This window comes from Helicoverpa zea, chromosome 12 (genome assembly GCF_022581195.2).
Source record: "Helicoverpa zea isolate HzStark_Cry1AcR chromosome 12, ilHelZeax1.1, whole genome shotgun sequence".
Classification (NCBI taxonomy): domain Eukaryota; kingdom Metazoa; phylum Arthropoda; class Insecta; order Lepidoptera; family Noctuidae; genus Helicoverpa; species Helicoverpa zea.
In genome coordinates, this window is record NC_061463.1 from 1,756,123 (window position 1) to 1,782,747 (window position 26,625).

General features: G+C 35.8%; 2 protein-coding genes across 2 annotated transcripts in view; both read right to left on the reverse strand.

The window, feature by feature from the left end:
• LOC124635030 (facilitated trehalose transporter Tret1) overlaps positions 1-7,984 on the reverse strand; it is a 55,544-nt gene extending 47,560 nt beyond the window's left edge. Inside the window, exon 1 of the mRNA XM_047170779.1 lies at positions 7,824-7,984. Within this exon, the coding sequence (XP_047026735.1) occupies positions 7,824-7,883 (60 nt within the window). The 5' untranslated portion in view covers positions 7,884-7,984. The remainder of the gene's footprint in view (positions 1-7,823) is intronic.
• Positions 7,985-14,028: 6,044 nt separating this feature from the next.
• LOC124634942 (TBC1 domain family member 12-like) overlaps positions 14,029-26,625 on the reverse strand; it is a 50,163-nt gene continuing 37,566 nt past the window's right edge. The window contains exons 3-7 of the mRNA XM_047170639.1: positions 23,665-23,871; positions 22,253-22,829; positions 21,085-21,213; positions 20,482-20,674; positions 14,029-18,769 (exon numbers count right to left, since the gene is read on the reverse strand). Coding sequence (XP_047026595.1) covers positions 18,555-18,769; positions 20,482-20,674; positions 21,085-21,213; positions 22,253-22,829; positions 23,665-23,871 — 1,321 coding nt within the window. The 3' untranslated portion in view covers positions 14,029-18,554. The remainder of the gene's footprint in view (positions 18,770-20,481; positions 20,675-21,084; positions 21,214-22,252; positions 22,830-23,664; positions 23,872-26,625) is intronic.

Consider the following 26,625-nt stretch of genomic DNA (forward strand, 5'->3'; position numbering starts at 1 on the left):
CATATGAAAACGTAATAAATATAAAGCTAGACAAATGAACCCATATAAAATGCATTAAACAGCTTAACTGTTGTGCTGTGAGATTTGCATCACTTTATGACCTAGTTTATGCAAGTTAACTTTATTGCGTGGAACTCGATATTCTTAGGTATTTCTACTTCATTTGCATAAAGGGAAAGACGTATTGTTAACTTTTAAAAAACAGGCGATTTGAGAACACATTTCTCCTTTTTTTTTAAGTCGGTCATTTACAATGGAATTTAGACCGGTGGTTAGAAAACAGATTTTGTGATACCCAATAGTTTTGGATAAATTAATAATACATTCAATTAATCCTTAGACACTATACTTATACATATGTATCAGAAATGCGGATTATATTAATTATTATAAAATATATTAGAGTGATTGAAATGGCTAGAGTATTAAGATAAATAGAGTCAGCAGATGAGGCTACTGCTTATCTGACTGCGCGATGGACATGGGTAAAACCAGTAAAAGCAGCTTGTATGAAAATAACGTAGGCTTTGCCAGTAAATTCCATAAATATTTGTGCTCAGAAAATGTGGCCTGATTGTATGAATTATTGGAGTTGTTTATCGGATCAACATTCTTTAGCTCATAACACGCTTCAATCCGCTCATTATCTCGTGAACTATATTAGGGTTGCTACACTTTATTTTATAAGAAGTATTATGTAAAATCAAGGTTACAAATTAAATAGAAACGGTTGATGGGTAGTGTGAAAGTCGACATGGCTAAAAATAATGTTACTTGTGAGATGACGGCAGATTGAGTATGGAAGAAGAAAACATGCTGCGCCGACCCCAAATAAAATTGGGATAAGGGCAGGAGGATGATGTCAAATTTTACTATATATTTACGACTTTGATTGCTTCGCAAGACAGAGCAGGAGAAAATTAATCAGAGGTCAAGGAACTACCTTCTATTATAAAGTAGGCAGTTAATCAGGAAACCAAATTGTGAGTTTTCCCCGCAGTGTCTGCAATTCACTTTGCACCTTGCACGGGTAAATTACCGCAGAGTTCAATGACTGCTAACAGCATGTAAATATTTTCCTCAAAGAATGAGCCAACCTGTCGTTTATATCGGGTGTGTCGTTCACAATCACATTAAATGAAATGCGTTAATATACTAGTTCATATATGTCGATTAACACAAACAAAAAAGAAAAATACGTAAAAATAAAAAAATGAATTTTTCAAACAAAGTAAATAGAATAAAAATGTATGAAAATTAGAACACCATATAAAAGCCAGTCATTACAAACAACTGAAATTCTCCCTTGAAATCAAACTGACAGCTGTCAACTGATCAAAACATTCGATACTCCTAACTTTATCTCTGCTTTACACATGATGTTGTAAATTACAAAAACGAAAAATGACTCCTGTGGCCAAAGGCCAAACCACTGGATGGATTAGTTATTTTTTTTTACAATTCGCCATAGAATATCATAAAGTCTATGCGATAGGATTTAATGTGATTGTGAACGACACACCCTGTATAGTGTTTTATGCAGTTGCTTATGTTATTTTTTATTTTAATCATTTGCGTAACATAATTTTCTTTTTATTTGTTACTTATTTCAGAGAAGTTACAAGCATACTATATTTTTCACAATGAATGCCTAGTTTTAATGGTAATTTTGTGTTGTATCTCCATGAACTTTTTGGTAAAAAAGCGAAAATTGTGGTAAGACACTTTTATGTATTACAGAGATAGTACCCATGCCTAGAATCTTGCCAAATACTCCAAAGATGACCTCTATGCAAGTGTCTTTAAGTCATTTTATTGAATTAATACATTAGTTTAAACAAATATCCATGTCGGGTCATCTAAATACAATGACAAATGTATAATGGACTGGCAACCTTTCCACCGGATGCTGTTCATTCCTCTGGTTAAGATGCATTGTAACGCTAAATATAGGACCGTGACAACTCTCTGTTTATGTAGACAATCATTGTGGCTTTGTTCTGTCTGTTATCATTCTTTTTGGCGACAATTTTCGCATATCGAATGAGTTAAAACATAACATGGCATAACAAACAATGCATTTGGGAAACAACAGTAGGTAATTTATCAGATAGTATTTATCTACCATAACCTAATGTTATCGTAATTTAGGCTTTTTTCGAATTCATTATTTTTTTCCTCAGAAAACCATAGTAGGTAGGTAACCTCATGCTCAACAATTATTGCAGAATTAAGAAAGATGACAAGAATAAGAAGGGAATGAATGTTATAACATGCTATAGCATGTCGGGTTGTAATAAAGAAAAGAGAAGAAATATTGCTTAGCAACAACCTCAGATCCGGTGCAAATCTACTACATGTAGCACATAGAGACCACTACCTAGGATCTAATTGAAAATCAATACAAAGCATTGATGCACTGAGACAATGTGGTAACTATGTTTGCATAACTACGTCACTTGAACTACACACAACTATGAAACTACAACATTAATTACAATCTGCATATGAATAAGAAAGATTACTGTTTAAATAATTTTATTGTGATAAAAATAGTAGCGGTAGATTTTTCACGATTTCATGAGTAAGTAAAAAATCTAATAAGTTAATAATGTCCACCCCATATTCACAGTGGTAAGGCTCATAACTAAGTGGTAATTTTATAGTATTGTATTTATTGTTATAATCGTATATGTATTAGTTAGTTTATAAGTATTTTTTATATTTTTGTATTGTAAATCTATGGGCCTTAGTTGCCTGAAATAAAGGAATAAATAAATAAAAATAATGGCCTGATAAGTATTTTAGAGTATATTCGAGTGGTTTAAAAATCCACCTGCCAGGCCCTTACTCCTTCACGTTATTATTTACTTAACGCCTCACATTATTTACGATACAACCTTAGGTATATACATACTATCAAATCGGCACACGGTCTATATGGCGTCCACGGCCGATTTCGGCCACGACGGCTGTTCTCATTTAAGGAGATCAGCCAGCTGCGCAGGACATATTATAGTGCACGAGCATTTGCGCAGACACAGGTGCACTCACTATTCCTTAATTCTCATAGCCCGATGGGACGGTAATCCGACACGACCGGAGAGAGATCAGGCGCAGGACCGACATTTACGTGCTCTCCGATGCACAGGTGTATAAATCACCAGCTACCAGGCTCCGGGCTGCATTGTGAAAGTCTTCTTAAACCCACAAAGCGATTTCGGCCCGACTCGGGAATCGAACCCGAGACCTCGTGCTCAGCAGCCGCACTTGCGACAGCTAGACCAACGAGGCAGTTAACACACACAGCACACGGTACTATACCGTGATTATCTACCGGCCATAAATCCAAATCACTTGATTATTTAACCTCAAGATCAGATGTAAGGGGTCAATGATTATACTAATTATCAGTATAAATATCATTATCAATAACTATATACTTAGCTATAACCCGCGGTCTCACTCGTATCTCGTGGAATAAAGAACTCCCGCACCCAGATAGAATGTAGAGGATAGTATAGCTTCCCAACACTGAAAGACTTTGGAATCGGTTCATTTGTTTTTTTAGGGTTCCGTACCCAAAGGATAAAACGGAACCCTATTGTTTTCGCTCCTCCGTCCGTCCATCCGTCCGTCCGTCTGTCAGGATGTATCTCACGAACCGTGATAGTTAGAGAGCTGAAATTTTCACAGATGATGTATTGTTGTGTACGGATGTATTGATTTTTTTGTCCGTTTTATAAATCGGTACCTACGGAACCCTCTTCATTACTTTAAGTAAAAAGTAGGTAAACTTAGATAGGTAGTAGGTACCTATTGATAACCTAAGACCTTATTACCTTTAATACTAAAGCTTAGATAGCGGAGCAATGCAATAAGCTATCTAATTTCTTTGATATCTTAAGTAAATAAGTCGTTAATCTAGATTAAGTAAGCAGTAATTAATTAGTTATGATTAACTTTGATTTTTATGGCCGCATCGACTTTGTAAATAATACTTGTGATCTTTTAATTGGTTTTGTCATACTTGATGCAGTTTTGCAATTGAGGAAAATGTAACAAATAGCAAAAAGAAGCAAACAGCAGCTACCTACTTATTTTTTAAGTAAATTAGTTTCGCGATTTTGTAAAAGCACATTTAATTGAATTAATTTTTGTATTCTATCTACTATATCTCTTGGTATCTCTAGTTTTTTCGAGCCACTAGTATACGTAATATTCAATTTAATAAAAACAACAACAAACAACTGCTACCTATTTACTTCAGTCACATACATAATTCTCATTGACTAATTAGTCTTTTTTGAGGCCAGAGCCGATAAATGAAGTTGGTGAAAACATTCTCAAGCTGTTATTTTTTATCCGTTACATAAAATACATGTTTGCTACGTGTTTTTATCAAGAAAATACAGTTAAGAATTCCCCTTTTATTATTTTCAAGATGGAAGATATTTATTATAATCATCTCCCGAGCCCTTTCCCAACTATGTTGGAGTCGTTCCTCGTTGTTCTTCCAGTCTAACCGGATGCGGCTGAGTACCAGTGTTTTACAAGGATCGACTGCCTATCTGACCTCCTCAACGCAGTAACCCGGGCAACCCAATACCCCTTGGTTAGACTGGTATCAGACTTTCTGGCTTCTGACTACACGCTACACGTAACGAGTGCCAAGGATATTAAATTAAAGATATTTCATAATACCTAATATACCATACAAAAGAACGGCTATGACATGACAATCCAGTGACGTTCGGTTATTCCTATTATCGACAGTTTATCTAGCAATGATAAACTTGGACTATATTTAGGTTAAATTATTGTATTGTTTTGATGATGATAGCATGTTTAGGTATTCGGTACCGATTAATTAAAGTTATTTTTTTGAAAAGGATATTGATAAGTATCATTGAACTAGCAATCAATTTTACTTGAGCTTATGCACGGCATAATGTAATTAACAGATACCTTGAACAGGGTTTCCCCAGTCCATAGACTAAAGAAATGTAAAAAAAATATCTAGTATTTAACATGCCAGCATTTTTAAGCTTTATAAAGCTGATTTTTAAAAGAAAATACAAAAGGACTTGCAACACCAATACCATAGAAGAAATCGCATTTTTCACATGGAATATTGGGAAGAGTAATTGTGCTCCATTATCTGAATAAAAAAAATGTAATACTGATTTACGATGAGTATGATATTGATAAAGTAGGTACCACTATAAAATATAAAGTACCTATAAAAATAATCATCTTCAGAGTTCATAATTTTTGTGTGCAATATTACCTACCTACTTTATTTTAGCGATGACTATGGCGTTTTTACACTACAATATACATTACGACATAGGCGCGTAACCTTCATTACCAAACAGTTTCCCTCCGCCCACTGTACCGAAAACACGTGGGAGTTCAAAACAGGAGTTATCGTATGACGTCAGCAACCATCTACAGCTAAAAAACAACCTTAACACTAAGAGCCCAAAGTCCAAAATTACATAACAGTTTGCAGATAACGAAATACTCTTCCTCTTATCGGACGGGGGCGCGGTCAAAACACTTCAATAGGTTATTGATAAGAACGTACTACTTAGTCAAAGTTATGATAATTAGCTCAAAGTTTTTTTTTTTTTATGAAATGCAAAAAAAAAGTCTGAAGAATGAATAGGTATTTGAATATTGGATGCAAAGGCCCGTCTCATCAATAAAACTTATACCTACTGCTCTATATCTTTCACAGTACATTTTCCTGTTTTACCTTTTGTCTATATTACGCAACCTCGTGAAGATTCAGAACTACTCAGGAGTCCTGAGTCCTGTGTGCGAAACTCTTGCTTTGCTTTTTCAGAGGACTTTGTTGCACTTTTTCTTCCCAATAAAATTGCAGAAGACGGAGAAGTGAGCATTTGAGACTGTACCTATATACACGAGAAGATGAGATGCTAATTTTGTTAAAGTATAGGTAATGTTATGGAATTTCGTCTCGACTCCATAAATGGAATAAATTATATTTCAATGAAACCGATAGAAAATCAATGACTTCACGTAACATACGAAACGTGGATTGACACACGTCTAACTGGTTAACTTATCTTCCCCAACGACATTTTAAGTTCATAAAACATAGTATTACGAATTGCAATGACCTGGAAATTTGTCGAAGACTCATGGAACTGGTTTTGACGTCATATTTACGCAGAATGTGGAACCTACGTGACTGGTTGACACACCCCCGGCGTCGTGTACTCAGTCGAGATTGTAGCAATACCTGAGTTTTTGTTGGCAATCTTATGAAATCGTTGTGTATGATGAAAGTAGTGGTAAGTTCTTGTAATTTATGAATTGTAGGTATCTTATCACAATGCGAAAGTTTTTATGTATGGAAATTGGTTTGACTTCTCCGCAAAATCTACCCAATGGATTTTAATGAAAATTGGCAGCTATACCTAGCTTATACCAGAATAATATATACTTTTTATTTGGTTGCCGGAGCAGCTCCCTTGGGAAGCTGGTTAAACCGCTGAGAAAAGCTTGTTCAAAATAAGGAGTCTCTTGTTTCGGGTGTATTTTGGAACAGCTCATTAGCTTTGATGACAGAATCGTCAAGATATAGTAAAAGCCATTAATTCGAGTATTTGGATCATGTCGTCTTCGCCGTGACTTTGTTTGAACTTAGCAATATTACGTTTATGTCTAGACTGAGTGCAACAGGAGACTCAGCGTCTAGACAAAACTTCACTAAGATGCACCATTATGATACTTAAGCAATATTGTCTTTGGTCCTGAAACCCGAAACTCTACATAGGTACCTACCTAGCATTTTTTTTCTTAGAGATTAGGATATACCTATCTACCTAATTGTTCCTCTCCTAAATTATTATTCAGGAAATCATCTGTCATTGAGAAGAGTCATCATAATCATTTTTGACTTCAAAACTCGATCTTATTAACGTAAAGAATGTATTGGGCAAGGTCCAAATAACAATTTATGTGTAAGAAAGCGGATATAACCAGTTTCGTTCAACCAATGTTAATGAAATCAATTGTTTTGAATGCAATTACCATTTCTAAATTCGGTGGGAATTTCTCTTTGCCACTATTCCTATGTTATGTGCTAAATGTAATGTTCTGCTGCACTGCTTATGGTTTTCTTTTGATGCGACAGAGAAGGTGAGTTTCTAAGGGCCAAACTTATATCTGTCGTGAAGGTAAAGATTGTAAGTATTTATTTAGAAATATTTGTGAGTACTGAATTTGGTAACCTAGCTAGAGGATTCTTTGATTTCCTTACTGGGTAAGTAACTGTACCTCATCCTCATCCTCTGAGCCTTTTTCCCAACTATGTTGGGGTCGGCTTCCAGTCTAACCGGATAGTAACTGTAACTATAGCACTTTAATTTATAGGTTCTTGTTTTAATATTTGTCTATTTGATCTACAAATCTTCTCACTCAATATTTCGTCTTTTATCACAAATTTTCGTGGCCTTACTTATTTCCATCTATCTGAACTCTGTGACACGAGCAATGACACGCCGTATTTAGTTATAAAACGCGTCAGCAATAGTAAACTTGACACAATTAAAGTGACCGATGAATTTCACTTTCAATGTTTTTGTAAGCAATAGGTACAAGATAATTACAGTAATCACTTACTTAATTAATTAATTTTACTTGTATTATTTTCGTAACCTTAGTTTTTGACATAGGAAAACGTGAGTTCTATGAGAAAACAGACGAAATTGAACTTTAAGAACGACTTGCGTCACACCGCTACCCCAAAACCTTTGACCTTAATTTGACATTACTTAAAATTCACTTACTTTTTTGTCCAGTAGGCCGATGGTTTCTCCTGGCTCAGCCACTTTTTTTTCTTCAGCCATTTTGTTAATTTTCTCACAGATGTTTTAATATTTAGATAATTCGAAGTTCTTGTTAGGGAATGTTTGGTTGCCGGTCGCGTGGATGAATACAGACTGTCAGTTACCCCAGTATTGACGCATGCGCGGTCGCGATTAGTTCCCGGACCCCTATTTCGCGTGGTCAGTGACAACGCCACGATGTGTCGCGGGTTCCGTTCAACTATTCACTTTTTAACATGGACATAGAGTCCAAATTTTAATGCAGTTTTTTGGTGCGAAAATTCGTACTACGTTCATTCATCTTGGAGTACGTCACCCATTTTGATAGTCTAATCATCTGAAGATAAATATAGAAGATTTTGTTAAGCGTTTATTTAGTTTTGGGATTTCATCAGAGACTATGAAATAGGATAGCTTGACAGTTGAAATTTCTGGTGCAACTCCAAGGATTATGATGAAAATATGTGTAACCTAGCTGAAATACCACCTAGGTACTGTAATACTTTTCGTGAGACATAAGAAGATAATTACTTAGTGAAGTAAAAATATATAGAGGTACTGTCTCCGAACATTTATTAGGTAATTTGTCCTACTAATCCTACCTAAGTACCTAGTATGTGGGTAAGCTTGTTAATCTTTCATGGCAAATGTAGGTACTGGATGCACTTTGAGGAAACTTGGCAGTAGGTAGGTAATACCACTTACACTATCTACTTACTTCAGAAGATCACTCTTCATCCATACGGCAAATTACCGAGAGCTAAAGCTTGTTAGTATAAAACAATAGAAGATCAATTGTGTCTCGCGTACCTATATCTGTGCTCCGATATACAGCAGGTTAATCCTAGAATATCACGAATACTTACATAATATAAACTAATCAAATGAGCTTAAAACATCGTTTTAATTCAACTTTCACAGTGTCATATCGTTTCGACGCTTTTTACAGAATGTACCCTAAAAATCAAGTTAATCAGTGCATGACAGGCACAGCTTCATAGAACCCTTATCGTCTAATCAGTGGCTTATCGTAAACTAACTGTATTGGTTAGTGCGGTATAGTGGGCGAACTTTATCTGCTACTGATTATATTTCAAAGCTAAAACGGTCCTAAAATTAGCTAAAAATAATTAAAAAACGCAGAATAAATGATATTCAAATCAAATCAAAAATCGTTTAGTTAAAGTAGGGTGAAAAACAGCACTTTTCGAACGTCAGAATTATATAAGACACTAATGCCCGTTTTCACCAACGAATACCTAAATTTAGGGAGCATTTACGGAACACTTAATAAGAATTTCATTTTCACCAAAGCCTAGGTGTCAATTATAACCTTAAAATTTCACTTAAACTTGGGGGCCCGATTGATGCCTGCTTAAAGAACCCCTATCATTATCATGACAGAATACAAACATATTTTGAACCGTTTCTGGCGATGGATAGTGAAATGAAACGTAAACTTTTAGAAAGTTTAGAAGCTGTGGAGGTTGTGGATATGTAAAATAATAATCATTACAAGACCACGTACCTATCTTACGTGAAAGAGCAGATGACTGAGAAATAAGTACGATGATCATGACTTTTTTATAAGATTATAGGTTATCACTTGCTATGAATGCACTTGCTAGGTCAACTATAGGCCTATTCAGACCTAAGCGGTATTCGCTACCGTCTACGGCAGAGAAAACCCTGTGGGTATGCGGTAATATGACTGTTCAGACCTAAGCGGTATTCGCTACCACCTGCGACAGAGAAAACCCAGTGGGTATGCGATAATATTACTGTTGATGTTCGGGATGTATGCCGCTGCTCTCGCGCGGTATGTACTTCTACCCACAGCGGCAGTGAATATCGCTCAGGTCGCTCTAGCCGCGGTATAGTTATCGGCACGGATATTGAGCCCTGACCTTCACCTGCGCAGAAGCCATTTATTGGTTTATTGCCTTATGTGTACAGTGTGCAAAGAAGTAGGCTAACATTGAAAATAATAAATTATGTAAATTAAAACAAAGATAGTAAACAAATATTTTAATATTAGTTCTCATATGATGTACCAAACATTATCATCATCCTCCTGCACCAATTCAATTTGGGGTGGGCTGGGCGCAGCATGTTTTTACACGTCTTTCCAATTTCTCGCACCACCTGAAACTAAATAAATATAAATAAATCTATAATTTTAACCCCATACTTAAATCCATCAACTCATGGAGAACAAAAATACAATGAAGCCCACAGTAAAACAAGGAACACAGTTGAACGGCAATATCTTAATACACTATATTATTATACACATATATTATTCACATTTACCTGTAAACGGTTCCTATCGCATTAAAACTATTTGTGACTGGATCCAAGCTTGTTTTTGGCTTCGTTCGTGGTCCCATCCGTTTTTTGTTTAATATTGTGTCGCTATGAGACGTCAGAAATTTCACTAGCTTGTCTTTTTCTTCTGTAAGAAAGGTTTATCCTCGTTTTCTCTTCTCTGCTAAAATAAACTTATCTATTCAACAATAATAAACCCGAAATTAACCTCACTCTATGTACACATACACATCAGTCAATTTGACAAACGCGCGAATGACATAGGTAAAAATTCACCTATAGAAAACCTCTTTACTGTTTTATTGCATAAAACATAGCGTAATGTAGTTTAAGTTAAATTAAAATAGCACCACAAGAAAAAAAACTCACAGGCTTTAGTAATATATACTCGATAGACGTTTACTTCTTAAGAAGTACAGAAAAATCATTTTATCGATAAAATATCGACTTTGCATTATCGTTTGTAGAACTAGTAATCTGTCACTTACTTAAGGGATCCATGTACAAGTGTGGTGAAAATGAATTTAGGTAGGTGTCAAATTGGGAGGGGTCCTTATTAAAAGTAGCATTTAGATAGGGAAACGGTAAGAGGTTGTTGGTGAAAACGGGCATAAAGACACCCACCCTTCACCACTTCCTGGGGCCCGATTCTCCTAAGTTAATAATGTCAAAATCGAATAGAAATCGAATCGCAATATGATCGCAATAGCAGTTTTAACCATATCGGGCATTCTGCTACTATAGTTCGGCCATTCAGAGAATGCGTTCCTGACACGTCGCGATTGAACTGACTGAATTATAACATTCATTGATTATTGATATAATAATGTTGTTTTAATGCTCCTCAATTGTTAAAACGGTAAACAACCAGCAAAAATATTTTTATCGTAACTGCAACGCCATTGCAAAGTTACGTCGTCAGTTCAATCGCGACGTGTCAGGAACGCATTCTCTGAATGGCCGAACTATAATAAAAGACCAATCGTATTCGATTGACATTTGATTGGTTTACGATTGGTCTGCTATTTTGGTGATTTTGGTCTATACGGTAGTTTGCTGTACAATCATTTTGCAATCGTAAATCATTTGCAGACAAAATGATTCATTATTGAATGACAGAAAAGGATAAAAACGTTTATTTCAAAGAAAAAATAGCGGAATGCCGCATTCGCTTCAATCGTAATCGAGTCGGGATTGGATCTCAGTCGAATCGAGTCGAACGTGAATCGTATGTCGCTTAAGTAAAATTAGGAGAATCGGGCCCCTGTGTTATTACTGGGAAGAAGAAGTGGCGCAACAAACTCCCCAGCAACACATGTCTGTCTTTCTTTTTAAAAAAACTCTGAATTATTACAATTATTTGAAGTAAAAAATAAACCTAAAAGGCATGTAGGTACCTACTACTATTTTTAAACTATTTTTTTAGCTCGTTAAAATAACGCTTGTACTTCAACAGAAATTAATTCAACAGCTATATCTGTAGGTAATGTACATATTTTTTGACCAATGACGTACATATCTACGTAAAGAAAAGGGTAAATACTATGGTAACAAGCCTAATTTACACTCATTAATAATGCATTGGAACTTAATTTGAATAATGCAATTTATTTTCTACCAAAATGAATGCAGACACTACGTTTTCTGACTTTTTAGGAAACCTCATTTTACTCTCTTAGAATAAATTGCGTCGCTGCATTGTCACAGACAAAGGAATTGATCAGAATTGCCTTTCGAGATTAAATAGCCCATAAAAATTTACAAAAAAAAAAATTCTCAGACTAGTTAGTCAATTCATTTAAAAATCGTTTATGGTGTGCTGAGGTTTTGCGCATTTGATGTTCCACGTTGCGAGTTGTATACTCAGTCCTTACTCTGTCTATTATAATCGCGTAACACGATAATACCTACATACTACTTACATAAATATTCTCATCTCTGCTACATACATGCAGTTGTCTTCAATTCATCCCTATACAGGGTGTGTCGTTCACAATCACATTAAATCCTATCGCATATACTTTATGATATTCTATGGCGAATTGTAAAAAAAATAACCTAATCCATTCAGTGGTTTAGCCGCAGGAGTCATTTTTCGTTTTTATAATTTACAACATCATGTGTAAAGCAGAGATAAAGTTAGAAGTATCGAATGTTTTGATCAGTTGACAGCTGTCAGTTTTCAAGGGAGAATTTCAGTTGTTTATAATGACTGACTTTTATATGGTGTTCTAATTTTCGCACATTTTTATTCTATTTACTTTGTTTGAAAAATTCATTTTTTTTATTTTTACGTATTTTTCTTTTTTCTTTGTGTCAATCGACATAATATATTAACCAGATATTAATTTACTGCATTACAGTTAACAAGTAAACGTGCACGCGGTGAGTTTCCGTTAGCTCGCGTGTTGAAGTAAATGGGATCGTTAAGCCAATAATCTGGGTCTGTTTACCGATGCAATCGAGGACAAGGAGTCGGTAGTCATTGATACACGCCCCTCTGTGACGTAGGTAGGTACGGACAGCATGAAACGTAGCTGAACAAGTATTTTTAAAAGTGCCTAACAATGTAAAGCATAAACGCCAAATTCATAGATTTGAAAAAAACTGATTCGATTTTTTCATTTACTTTTGAACTCTTTGAAGTTGACTGTAGGTAGGTACTTGTTTAGATATAAAACTATCGTTTCAATTGGTTAATTAGGAGTTTATAATGTTGAGACGTTTGCTCAATTTATAAAAATCAAAAACATTTTTTATTTACATCTATAACTTGTTGCTCTTGTAGTCTCTGGCGCTACCTAAATCATAGAAACGGAATCCAAGTTGACGTCAATGAAATATTTAAGCAACGCTAAAGTTGAAAACTCTAGTAGAAAATTGACAATAAGGTGACACCACAGACCAGCTAAAGTTCCTACGTAGCATTCAAAAGCTCTAAGCTTCACTGATGAGCAACTTCAATGCTCCTAAGTCACGTTTCAGGGTGAAAGCTCCCAAAAATGACGAGAAAAATATACCACTGCTAGGCTTCAGGCCTTCAAAAACCTATACGGAATCCTAAACGCATTCCCCGATACGGTGACCTGACATATAGGATGATTTTGCGTGTGGCGACGAAACAACAGCGATAACCTAGCGACATTGAAACTTTATCGAGCCACCGAGTTGCCGACAGACAAATAAATCTTATAGTTATGATTACACATCAGATTTATTGGGTAGCCGAATTAGTACGTGATATTGAACTTTGATATAAACTTCGATAAGATTTTCTCTAAAAGACTGTGGTTAGTGTTACCAAATTACAAATTGTTCGAAATTAATACGTCATCATTATCTTCATTTTTACTGTCCCACTGCTGATCACAGGTCTCATGCATGCTTTGGTAGAGTTTGGGCCTTATAGTGCTATAATGATAACTACGTATGTCAGAGATAGGTGGGTGTGTATGTGACTCTCGCACTCAGCCTTTGGCACAAGGCAGCTTTAATTTATCAGTCTTCGTAAGTTTATTGAACTATTGTGTAGTACCTAAGTAGCTTTAAAGCAGTTTTAAGTTGGCGACCGACCAACCACAAATGAATCAGTATTATTATGTAAATGTAGAAAAACGATTGAGCCTAGTGGAGTATTTGTTTCCATTGTAATAGTAACACATATTCTACTGCCAAAATTCAGCTCTATCATAGGTTAAATGCCCAAATTGTGGTGCACTGCCAAATATGTTACTTAAGCCATTATTCATGCAGTCAAAGCAATTTAATAAAGGTGACACGAATATCTCTCACCTTAGATAACCTGGATAGATTATTTAATTAATTAAAACAACAGAAATTGATTTCATTAAATTTTATTTTACAATTAAATTACATGATAATTACTTTCGTACTGTTGGGGCCGAATTATTTCATACTCGCTAACAATTTATTTACATTGCGAACAATACATTACACACTATTGAGATGGCATTATTTATAATTTAATATAATTAGTAATATCAGTCCACATCACAACTGTAATTTCATTAGGGTGGCTTCTGACTGGAGCGCAACACTTTAAAAAAAGTTTTTTTTTTCATTTGGCGTTGTTCGCCTAATTGGGGATGAGGCAGTCTGTGAACTGTATTTAAAGACACTGTTGGTCATATTAATAATAACAAAGAAGTTACTGTATTATTACATAGTAAACATGTTTTTAACATATATTGTTATTTTTAGTTGGCACGTAGTCAGTTTCGACTTCACAAAACATGTCGCTCTAGTTACAATCGGTCACCACCCTTAAAATACAATATAGGTGCAAATTAATAACATTTGTGTTATAAACTTTTTATTTGGATAGTAAAAAGGCAGATTTAAAAAGAGAAAAGATATGAGAGAAAGGTTTGGAAAAAACTTATTTTGGCAATTATTAACAGGGTAATAATAGTCACTAGAATGTTATTAATTTGCACCTACATACATTTACAATTATCATTGATATTTTTACTTGCATTAAAATACCTACAAATAATCAAATCTGATTTAGTTATTTAAGATTCATTGTATGTTATTAGAAGATAATAATTCTGTTTAGAAACTGCGAGATTCTTTATTTAAATCGATAGAAAAGGATGTCATATTACTATACAAATTTCTAAATATATAACCATTTAGATGCTAACAAACCGATAAATTACTCTAACTTCGTATTTTACATAGATTTTATAAACATGCTATAAATTAAAATAGAATATAGATAAACATTTTATTTCCTAGCTTACACATTACACTTCACAAATTGATAAACAAATATAACAAATTGAAAAATAAATATATTTCCAAAATAATATCTTTTATTTAATATCGTGCAAACTTTGAATGAAAATGTTGCTATGCAAAAAAAGTCACTCTGTAACAAATGTTGCAAGACCTAAAAAATATGAATATCACTATCATCGTTATTATGTGGCAAGACCATTACATTAAAGTTATAATTTAAAGCTTTTACTCACTAAATATACGAAATATTCAGATTAAGTTTACACAAATACTTTTCAGTGACCGAAATAATATTTATAGAAAAAAAAAAACACTAATAAGCATGCACACTGAACCAAATCGTCTCATATATAGAAAAAAATCTTTAATTATTCAAATTTTCTAAAATAAAAAAAATATTTTTTAAATAAATGAAAAAAATAACTGTTTTAAACCAATATTTGCAAATATACTTGACCAGTAGTCTTAAAATACGTGCCAAAATAATAAAACGTCATCAGACATGCGTTTGCGCCGTCTCGACATAATTGATATAACAATAATATAGTACATAGGTATTTTCTATAATATCACCTAATTACAATTAACTTTATATTAATTTCTCGAAAGTTTCGATACTCGTTAACTATTAGGCCGGTTTACTACTCGTTGATCGTTTTGCTATATTAATAGATTATATTATAATTACATTATAAAAGTATATTGTGGCGGCGTGCAGAAATATAACTGATTGTTTTTATCATTAACACAGTTTTTTGTGTGTTAGTATGTTACCGATATATGCCGAAATGACTGAACAGTTTCTGGTGTAGTTAAGTGAAAGATAAGTTTTAGCATCTATGTGTAATTTTATAGGGAAAATAGATACAATTAATTGATCTTTTGAGTTTTGCCGCTCGCCACCGCATAATTAATAATTACGATACGATATAATTGACATATTCTATAGTAATTAATAATAATTATTGCGTATAATATATACAATTTAATTTAACACCCAGTGGTCTAGTAACATCATTTAAGGTCCAAAGGACTGTGATCTTAAAGATGGTCATGGACCAATTATGAGGTCGATTATAAAAAGATTTTGTTATCATTATAGAAAGATGGTGTATTGTGATGTCAAGGTTAATTGCATTATTTTATTACATAACTGCTTTTGCACTTTCTTTTAATTATAACTGTCAATTTTATTTTATAGACGTTTTAGAATCTATTGTGATGCTTTATTTGGGGTAATATTTACCAGTTTTTTTTATTAATATCATTCGATTATTTTTTACATTATTATACATAGAATACACATACAATAATGTTTAATTACATTTAAAACTATGAAATCGTATTGCACCGACGTGCGAGATGAGTAATGTACAATTTCATTATTACTTCAATTATAAATATTAAATAATATAACATCCTTTTCTATCAACTTTAAAATTAAGCGAAAGTTTTTTTTTTTTTTATTTGAAATTCTATTACTTTAAGATAGGGACTGGAAATAGTTTAAGTCTAACAATCACATAATGGGTACAACATTACTTTTAATTTGTTGGCAAAGGAGTACCTAGTTTATTATAACAAAAAGCATATGATAATAATTCTTGAAGAATTGTAAAAAAGCTGTTTTAATTCAGGGACAGAAATAATTTAATATCGACACAGAAGTATCTATTTTATGAAATCCACTCAATGTTTGAAGTTCCACCAATAAATTCAAAGTAACATTATGAAAACCATGATTTTAAACAATAAAAAAAACACAAAAACCGCGAATGAAACTCGCGGTATTTCGTACAAAATGTTAGTAATAACGATTATAAGTTAAGATGCTTATATAATCCTACGATTAACTAAAATTAGTGTTAAATATGTTTTTAACAGGTACGAAGATGGATAGTTTTGTGTCGCGGCCATACACACAACAAATAAAAATTTACAACAAAAGTAGCAAAAAAATAATAATATAAAAGATTTTTTACATAATATATTTTTATATTTTTTCTAATTGGGTGTGTTGCGTGAACCACTGTGCGTATGGCCGCGATCTGAGATTCCTTTCATATGTATGACAAAACGAACGTGTGAACGTCAAAGAGATATGTTAAGCAGTATTGTCACAGATATGAAAATAAATCTGTTTGGCAACTCAATATTTTGCTGACAACATATTTTTTAACATCTCTCTAGTATATTATTAATTTATTTATGGCCGGTTTCTAAGTGCTTGTATCGGCAGTTTTTTTTATTTGAATAGATAAACCGTGGACAAAGGTGCTTAGAAACCGCCCCAAAAAATCTGTTTATTCTACTGTACAGAAAATACTAGATTTTACTTTGAGAATTTTTCCTTAATAAGATGAATTTCTATGTAATATCAGTAAAATATCGAAGTATTGTGACGTCATTACCCAGCTAAAGTTCCAGCACAACCGCTTATGTTCAGAACTTCAAATGACTAATACAAATCGAATGTATATGATATGTTTGTTACGCAAATAACATATAGACAACAGTGATTTTATTTATATTATCAAAAATCACAGCGTACATCGCGGTACATCGATAAATATCGATATCGATAAATTCGGAGACGATAGGTACTAGGCAGTCTCTATGATCGATTCATGATACTTGAGTACAACAACGCTATATTTACAATTACACTACGACCAGTCGTGTGCTTAATATTCCATTTAAATTCGAATCAAATTGAAATAAATCATTAAAAATATTAAATATAAAAAAACCTTAATTCGATAACAAAATCAAAATAACATCTAATTTTATATACATTTCACAATTATATAAGATATCATAAAATAACTTATATAAACTGTTTGATAAATTAAGGACACGATATTTCGGTACAAAAAAAAATGTTGAATACACTAAACATTTTCTCAAAACATCGACATGAAATGACATAGACTATACAAAACACTACTTTTTAATTTTTAAGCAAGAATTAGCTTTACACACCCAAACAACACTAGGGGACATTGTGACATTCGTATTCTCTTACAAAATTCTTGTTTTAGGTACTAATGTAGCTAAATTATTTTTCCAAAAGGTGTTGTGTGACCAACATTCCAAATTAATGTTGCCAACACAACATTTTCATTTTCACAGTATAACAACAGCCATTGGGTGTTTTGTCAAGGAGCAAATGATTCTCTTTTGAACATACACCGCAATGGATATTGTCGTATTGTCAAAATTTAAACGAGGCAACATTCGTAATTTTTGTTTGAAAATGAGCTCATGGCCTACACCCCCCGAGACGACATGGCAAAGGACAAACTTTTGCCAAAGGATACTCAACCTTTCCTCGTATCAATACGACATAGATTTCATTGTTTTACATTGATGCTTCGAAATTTCTAACGCGACATCTCGCGAATTTCTTGTAAACATCTGCTAATAGGTGGTCTTACTTAATCCTATAGTGTACAAGTCTGTGCTGATCGGTGGCAAAGTCCTTTGTCATGCCGTCCCAGTACTCAGACCAATATTCTCTACTCAGCTTTCGAACTACAACTTTACCCTAAAAGATAACGCATCAACAATGTCCCAAAAGGCTTCAATACGTCGCCTATATCATAACCTTACCGTCACATCGTCATCCAAAGTCGTGTCGTCTTCGCAGCAAGAAGCCAGCTCTTCGAACGACATGCCGTCCAGGGTTAAGGAGACGGCAGATATGCTCTTGAATAGAGCTTCTGTGTCCAAGTCTTCAGGCAACTTCGTGAGGAACTGGGCAGCTGATATGAAGTCCATGTCTTTGAGTTCCTCTTGGTAGAGGTGGAGGACGCCTGTAATTGAAATATTTTGGTTAGAATATCTTTGAAGAAATGGGATTTTTTACCATAGGTCACTTTGTTTTGAAAGAATGTAGAAAATATTTTTAAAATTCGTTATAAGGCCTCATTTACGGAGACGCGGGGCGTCGCGCGTTGCGTTGAGCGGCGCGGCCCGCACTGAATTCAAATATATGGCGTTGTATGAGTGCGTTTACGGAGAAGCGATTTTAGACGCGTTTGTTTGAATTAGGGCGTTTTTTGCGGCCGAGCCCGCCGATGGCACCGACGCGTCCCACGCGGCGTTTAACGCGGCGGCGCACGCAGCGGCAATTCTCGATGAAGCTATGTCCGAGGCGGAATCTTCTGTCAGTCTTAATTAGAAATCGCGCAACACAGACGTAGTCACCGTCGCAATGGAGTATGATATGATCGACTTTTTTTAGAAGAAAATTACTGCCAACATAAAACTAGTCGATTTGATCGAGACGAGCGTGCGGGGCCGCGTCGCCCGCCGCGTGCCTCGCTACACGCCAGAGGACTCGCCGCGGGCGCCGCGACGGGCACCGCCTCGCTTCCCGTCTCGCTTCTCTATGAACATGGTCGTATATTGCTACAAGTTTGTGTTTACGCGTGCCGCCCCACCGTAAACAGAAAAAACATCTGACACGCCGCGAGACGCCACGCCACACGCGACGCGAGACGCCCCGCGTCTCCGTAAATGAGGCCTAAGGGATTGTTCACACCAAACGTATTGTCCGCCGCTGACTGTGAGTATACTCACTGTCTGCCCCAGTATGAACGTCGACTCAATCTGCAGTACGCGTACTCACCAAGCCGACAATAAGCTATAGCGTACGATGCGCTACATGTGTGAACAAAAGAATAGGCTCGTGTAGGTTCACACTAGATGCGTACGCTGAGCGGCTGACTATTCTACACATAAAAGAGCTCAGTATTTGAACCCCCCAATCCTCATACATAACAGATGCTATGTCTTCCCAAGCGCATCTTCGTAAGTTTCTATCACTAAATTCTTCTGAATTCGCATTCCAAATACATTCTCTAGAATGTACTTCTGCAATAAACTTTTCGGTGTCGAACATCGCGAGGTGTCACGTGTCACGTCTGTCCTCATTGAAGTTTGTTTCTCGAGTGTATTGCGGCCGAGGCGCGCGGCGGTGCGGGCGCGGCGGAGCGGCGCTATTCGGCAACTGCGTCCGCGTAGCCAATCCGCGTCCGCCGTGCATAGTCGCGTAATAAAATAATCGGCCACTGAGAGTCAGCGACAACAGACGACGTAATAGCGTATAGTCGGTTCGGTGTGAACGACAATTTCAATATATATGGAAAAGCAATAAACTGCGTAACGCGCGCTCACAGTCAGCGGCCGACAATACGTTTGGTCTGAACGATGCCTTAGAGCTTTAAACGCTATGTGGTGGGTTAGGCGATTACCCAGTCACTATTAGGTAGGCTAGGTGACTGCCCAGCCACTAAAAAGTGGGCTACATCATTACAAATCCACTATAAGGTGGGTTAGCTGATTTGCCCAGCCACTATAAAGCGAGCTACGGCATTTTACGACTACTATAAGGTGGGCTAGGTAATTTCCCAGTCACTATCGATTGTCTAGGTGATTACCCAGCCACTACAGGAGGGGTAGGTGATTGCCCAGCCACTTTAAAGCGGGCTAGGTTATTGCCCAGCTACTTCGCTATACGTACCGAGAGCAGTGTTGAAGAGGAATGTGTCTCCGTCCCTGAGCAGCACGTCCCACACGCGGCAGGCGGCGTCGAGCGGCATGGCCTTGGCGAACGCCGTGTACAGCCACTCCACCAGGTACAGCTCCGGCGCCAGGCGGCTGCCCAGCCAGGGTAGGTGGTGGGCTACCAGCTTGCCGTAGGCTTTCCATAGTCGCTGCAGAAGAACAAATAATGATTAGTTGGTTTCGGTATAAAAATAGCATGTGTATTTTATGTAAAAAATAACATTTTTGGGAGATAGGGAAAAAGTATTTACGAAGTGACTGTTGCATATTTTGATAAATTCTAGTTTGAAGAAAATTGGTCAGGAAACCAAACCTAAGCAACATTTATGTCTTTTGTGAGGCACAACAAAATGATATCCCCATTTGAACAATTTCGGTAATCGAACGGAAATTCAGAATCCAGAAAGTCTGAAAACCAGTTTTACCAAGGGGTATCGATTGCCCGGATACCCTTTCAAATAATTTTTGACCATTCCTTTCACTCCACATATAACAGGACACATCATAATTTCCCATCTCCCACAGAAGACACAAAACACAAAAAAACTACATTACATACCTGCATAGTAGCCCCGTCTCTAGTGAAAGCAGCCCTTAGCACGGGTCCGTCCAGCAAGTTGGCGAAGCACACGAACGCTTGCGGCGCCTCCATGTTCAGGATTAAGACTGCGGCTATGAATGACATGCCCTGGAAAATAAAATAGCATTGTTGCTTTACAAGTTTTATGATTGAGGAGGATTAATTGTTGAGGATATGAACTCTAGAAACGTTCCTAAAGTTCCAAATCCTAGGCATCCTTCGTGTACGGTTAGAAAAGGTGCCTAGGGGTATCATAAATTCTAATAAGGGAAGTGAATTGTTTTCAGAACATTCATATTTAATCACTAGTCTTTAAAACAGAAAACTTTCTGTATCTCAAAGTTTTTTGTTATAGCGTTTGATCCTCAGTTGAGAATTTAAAATCTGGATCTATCTAGTACTACACTACCTTCGCCTAGCAGCAATTCCCTCACATACCTTCCTCTATCTATAACTATGAACAACAAACAAAAGCCCAATAACTCCTAATATCATATCATCATACGGCATACCGCTAGCATATCATCACGCGTGCATTGTTATCACGTAACGATTACCGACCAGTACGGGTCACGCGATTTACTGTTAGTATGGACAAACAAGGTTTAAACTATTTGGACATTGCACTACTAGTTTCTGAAACTTAGCTGGTAGGACCTACTCTGAGATCTTGGGTAAAAAGTAGCCTACAGTCTTCCCTAGTAAATAGGAAATCGAACACTGAAAGAATTCAAATCGAACCGTGGCGAATAAGCGCGTTCAAATAAACATTTCAGATTTATAATACTATAAAAAAAAAAATATAGTATTCATTTGTTGTATTATATAAGTAAAGAAATGCAAAATTAGAATAATACTACCCTAATTTTTATTCAGACACGAGGAACTTTTTCTTTGACAACAACGAAGTAATATTTTAAACTCCATTGCGAAATGCACTGTTTTAATATCATTATCATTACAGTAGCAAACGATATTATTAACCTTGTAACGTAGTAAAGTAGGCACTTAATTTAGTCTAGATACTTCAAGTACGAAGAAAACAGCCCACTTCTAAACCTACTCTAAAATTGTATTAACAAAACTTATTTTCCTTTGAAACATTGCAAGTAAGGCCTTAAAATACAAAGAAAATAAATGTACATACCTGAACATATCCAATATCAGGCCTATAGCAGACATAAGCCGCCAAAAGTTCATGTAGCACATCGAAATACGGTCCTCCCGGTTGAAAGATGCACAAATGTGGGAATGTCCTAGCTATGTCCAGTTGTATCAACTCCATCGAACATTCGTCACTATAATCTAGCAGATTAGGGTTGGATTTCGAACAACACTTCTTAGGACCGGACTCTGTAGATTGAGACTTCAAATTCTGTTCACTAAAGTTCCTAGGTATACCTAATCTAGGTTTCTCTTCCTCAGATTTGATTCTATCATCAGTTTTGGCTAGAATATCGTCTATTTTCGCGTGTTTTTCAATTTGTTCGGCAACTTTTTCTTTATTTTCTTTCTGGCAGCTGCATGTATCGTTTCTGTTGACTTTTAACCTCTTCCTTCGTAGTTGTGCTTCGTGTAGCCTCTGCTTGGCTTTGGCTACGTAGTCTTGGTACATTTCGTGTGTGATCTTGAGTTTGTTCTCGATAGCAAGTTGCCATACTTTGCCCCGGACCGCTGGGGGAAGCCCGCTCCACCACAATTCAAGCGTGCGTTTTGAATTTTTCCTGCAAATGGTATTGGTGTCATTTAGATTTATTTTTCCTGAGAAATATCTTTTATTGCGTTGTTATTTTTAACTGTTATAAATGGTATAATTACTTCAATTAATTTTATTATAAGATAGAAGAAGGTTACTGCAAGAACACGTCGATAGTTTTATTTCATAAAATTGTCAGTAACAGACAATAAATTCTATGAGATGACCGTCATCAGATACCTACATCTGCATTAGCATTGTTTTCATCGACAATATCATTGAAAACAATGTGGACTAGAGCTACAGACGACTGATTACCATAGTACTATTGAAACAATGCCTTTGACCCGTATATGCATATGTGTAGCAGTAGCCTTATCTATCAAGTACGTAGACAAGGCCAGATATATTGGGGTAATGATTTGGTCATTAATGAGATAGATGGGATTTGTAATGTCGGTATACCGATAATCTAATTCAGTACTGCACTGATTGTGCCAGGTTTGTTGTATGTTTTTTATTGGCTTTACCTTTCCATGAACACATCGGATGGCACAGATACTCTTAGACATTGAGGCTACTTACATGCCTAGAATTCTAACAATATGGTATCTATGAATCGATGATATCAAAATCAGTAAACTTGACAGTACACCGACCACGTTATCACCACAGGACGATCATATCATACAACCCAATTATAGATGCTTGATTCCCTTGAAATAACAACCTGGCGTGTCTGGCAGCTGCCTCCCGTTCCACTCTTCGTATGGCAGCCTCAACCACTCTAACGTACTTACCTAGTACCCACATTACATGGACAAAGCTTCGAGAAACAAGCAGGATATCATAAAGGAGCTTACGTGTTATTCCAATCTGGCAGTATGTTTTGGGTCCATTCCTTCGCGTGCCTCGCTAAACGTTCCTCAAGGCGTAGTGACTCTTGCATCCTGGCGTGTCTGGCAGCTGCCTCCCGTTCCACTCGTCTTCTGGCAGCCTCCACCATTCTGGCGTGCTCTGCTTTGTGGCGAAGAGCTTCTTCAGTACATTTGGCTGGTAGGTTTGAGGGCCTGAAACGAGATGGATTGTATTTAGTAGAGACAATTGAAACAGGTCTTATAGAAACACTTATTCTCTAAGGTTAAGGAATTCAGTTTTCATTTCAGATAAAATACAGTTTTTTTTTTACAAAAAAATATATGATTTTGAGGAACTTACAATCTTTACACGTTTAGTAAGTTTCGATGAGTATATTCACCCTCTCAAAAATTTCCACAAGCATTTATCAGACTCGTTGAAAACGTAATCAATTACGAATTCCTATCAAAGTATTGGAAAATCCAGTACATTGCAATTATTGATAATGATTTAATACTGAAATTATTATGCAGCATTATAGTCAATTAGATAACAAAGGATCGCTCGTCGTGAGTTATAAAATAATTGAATATTCAAATGATATCGTGCAGGGCTTGCGTGTGATACATTATGCATGAAACGCATCAAATGCACGCGTGTGTATCTAGAACGTTACATTGATGATTTACTATTTAGTACACAGATTTATTTAACAAAAAACTAGATGTACTTAGTTACTTTATAAAAATATGTAAGTATATCAAAGAAACATGAAAACATCGATTGATAAGATCATAATAACTAAGACATTTAATTTTGTTCTTTATTTTATGACAATTATTTCAGTCGAATGTAAAGACATCAATGCGTGCAGTTTTTAGATTTTACTTGAAACTATTTGGGCTTCAAATGCCACAACTAAAAAGACCTAAGATTTAAGACGACACCTCAAAATTTAGTTTTACATATAACTTCTTCGTCTTAAATATGTAAATATTTTGCATTGTCTACAAAATAGATAAGACCGCTTCCTTTCTGAAACATATCTTCATCCTTGACCTTTGCATAATATTACTATTGCTTTGGAAAATGTCAGCTAAATCTGAACAGCCATCGCTCACTTCAGTCGTAAAAGTTTATTTTATTAACTTCTCACAAAGATATCACTAAAATTGTCTTGAAAATGTTGAAACACAGCAGTTGCAGGCTCATCTGCCTAAAAGGTGCCTTCCAATTTTAGATTCACCTTTCAAATATTAAATTGAAAATGCCTAATTTTGCACAGCTACAAGCCAAAATACCAAAGTCGTTAACATTTTAGAAGACTAACACGACCCACCGAATTACTGAGAAGGCAAAATTTAAAATTTCAAGCATAATTGGCTTTTACCTTTAAGCAACGGCCACGCTTATCTTCTAACTAATCAGCTTAAAAGACCGCAATTAAAATAAAATCCAAACAATTTAACAACTTGCGTGTTTCACGCTCCTTGTACCATTTTTTTACACGTAATTACTAACTAGTGTTGATAAAGTCAATCCAAGTATAAACGACATGATTTGTTTAAATCTTGAATTAAGAAAGCGAATTGCGAATAAATGTTTTATTCATATTAACACATTCCGTTAAAAGCGTCTGCACCTTTTATAATGCTCGGCTTGTATGCTTCATTATGCATGCATTTAAAAAGGTGTATTAGCTTATATGCGCAACACGCATGAACCTCTTCATACATTCATCAAATTCATTAATGACGAATGGATCCATCAGATAAGTTTAATACACTTAGCAAGGAATTATATAATTATAAACAAAGCATGTGAAATTGGTCTCGTAATACTTAGTTAAAAGGATTTAATTAATAATCCGACCATATTGTAAGGGCCACAAAGAGCAAATCGTTAAATTAGCAATAGAATGCCAAATTGCACGCTAGAGGGGCCCACAGTCAGATTGCGCACTCAAACGCAAATAATACGAAACAAATTCTCATATAGGTATCACAAATTGCGATTCGTCGAAACGCAAACGTGAACAGAAATTCAATAGGCAGCGCAATATTGAAATAAAAATTGCTTTGCGAATACGCGATATTTGAAGAGCACTCGAAAATGTTCCGAGTAACGTGAACCGGAGCGAGATGAGTGGCACAGATTAAATAAAGTTCGCTATTACAGCAAGCCCTACAGCGGTCACGAACGAGCAAATTGCGGAGGGCAGGTCTGTCATTACACTGGCATTTCCGCTTCTGTGCCTCTGTTGTAGTTTGAAAAACTAAAACAACCACCTTTGAGCACGACTCCTATAACTGTTCGCAGCTATTTTCCTATAATAATGTCCGGTGGACTGAGGCCGTGGTTTGTGTTCTTGAGGCTTTAGTTACAACATAAGACAATGAAATCTGAGACTTTAATACCTCTGTCTAGAAAATAATATTTAGTGAATGTTCAACTATTGTTTCATTTCCTGACTACCTCGACGACCTTGATGGCGAAATGGTTGCCGGACTGCCGAACCTGAGGTCCCGGGTTCGATTCCCGGTTCGGTCGACATTTGTGTGATGAGCATGCTTGTTGGTCGTAGTCTGGGTGTTACAATATGTATTTATCAATATGTATATATGTAGCTATATGTAGTTTATCAGTTGTGTTAGCACCCATAACACAAGTTAATTAATAACTTACCATGGGGCTAACCGACCGTGTGTGAAAATGGTGTCCCGATATATTATAAAAAAATATTAGACTAACAAGCCTACATACCGACAAAGTAGACGTTGGCCAATCGATCGTCTCTCATACCCATAGGGGAAGTCAGGCAATAAATAATGATGTTTATGACTAATTTACTAGGGGCTAACGTTCCATTTCCCCGGACGTTATGAAAATTTAGCACAAGTGCCAACGATGTTGCGTGAATCCGGTAATTTTCGCCTTGTGTAGCGAATATTAATTTAGCTATTAAA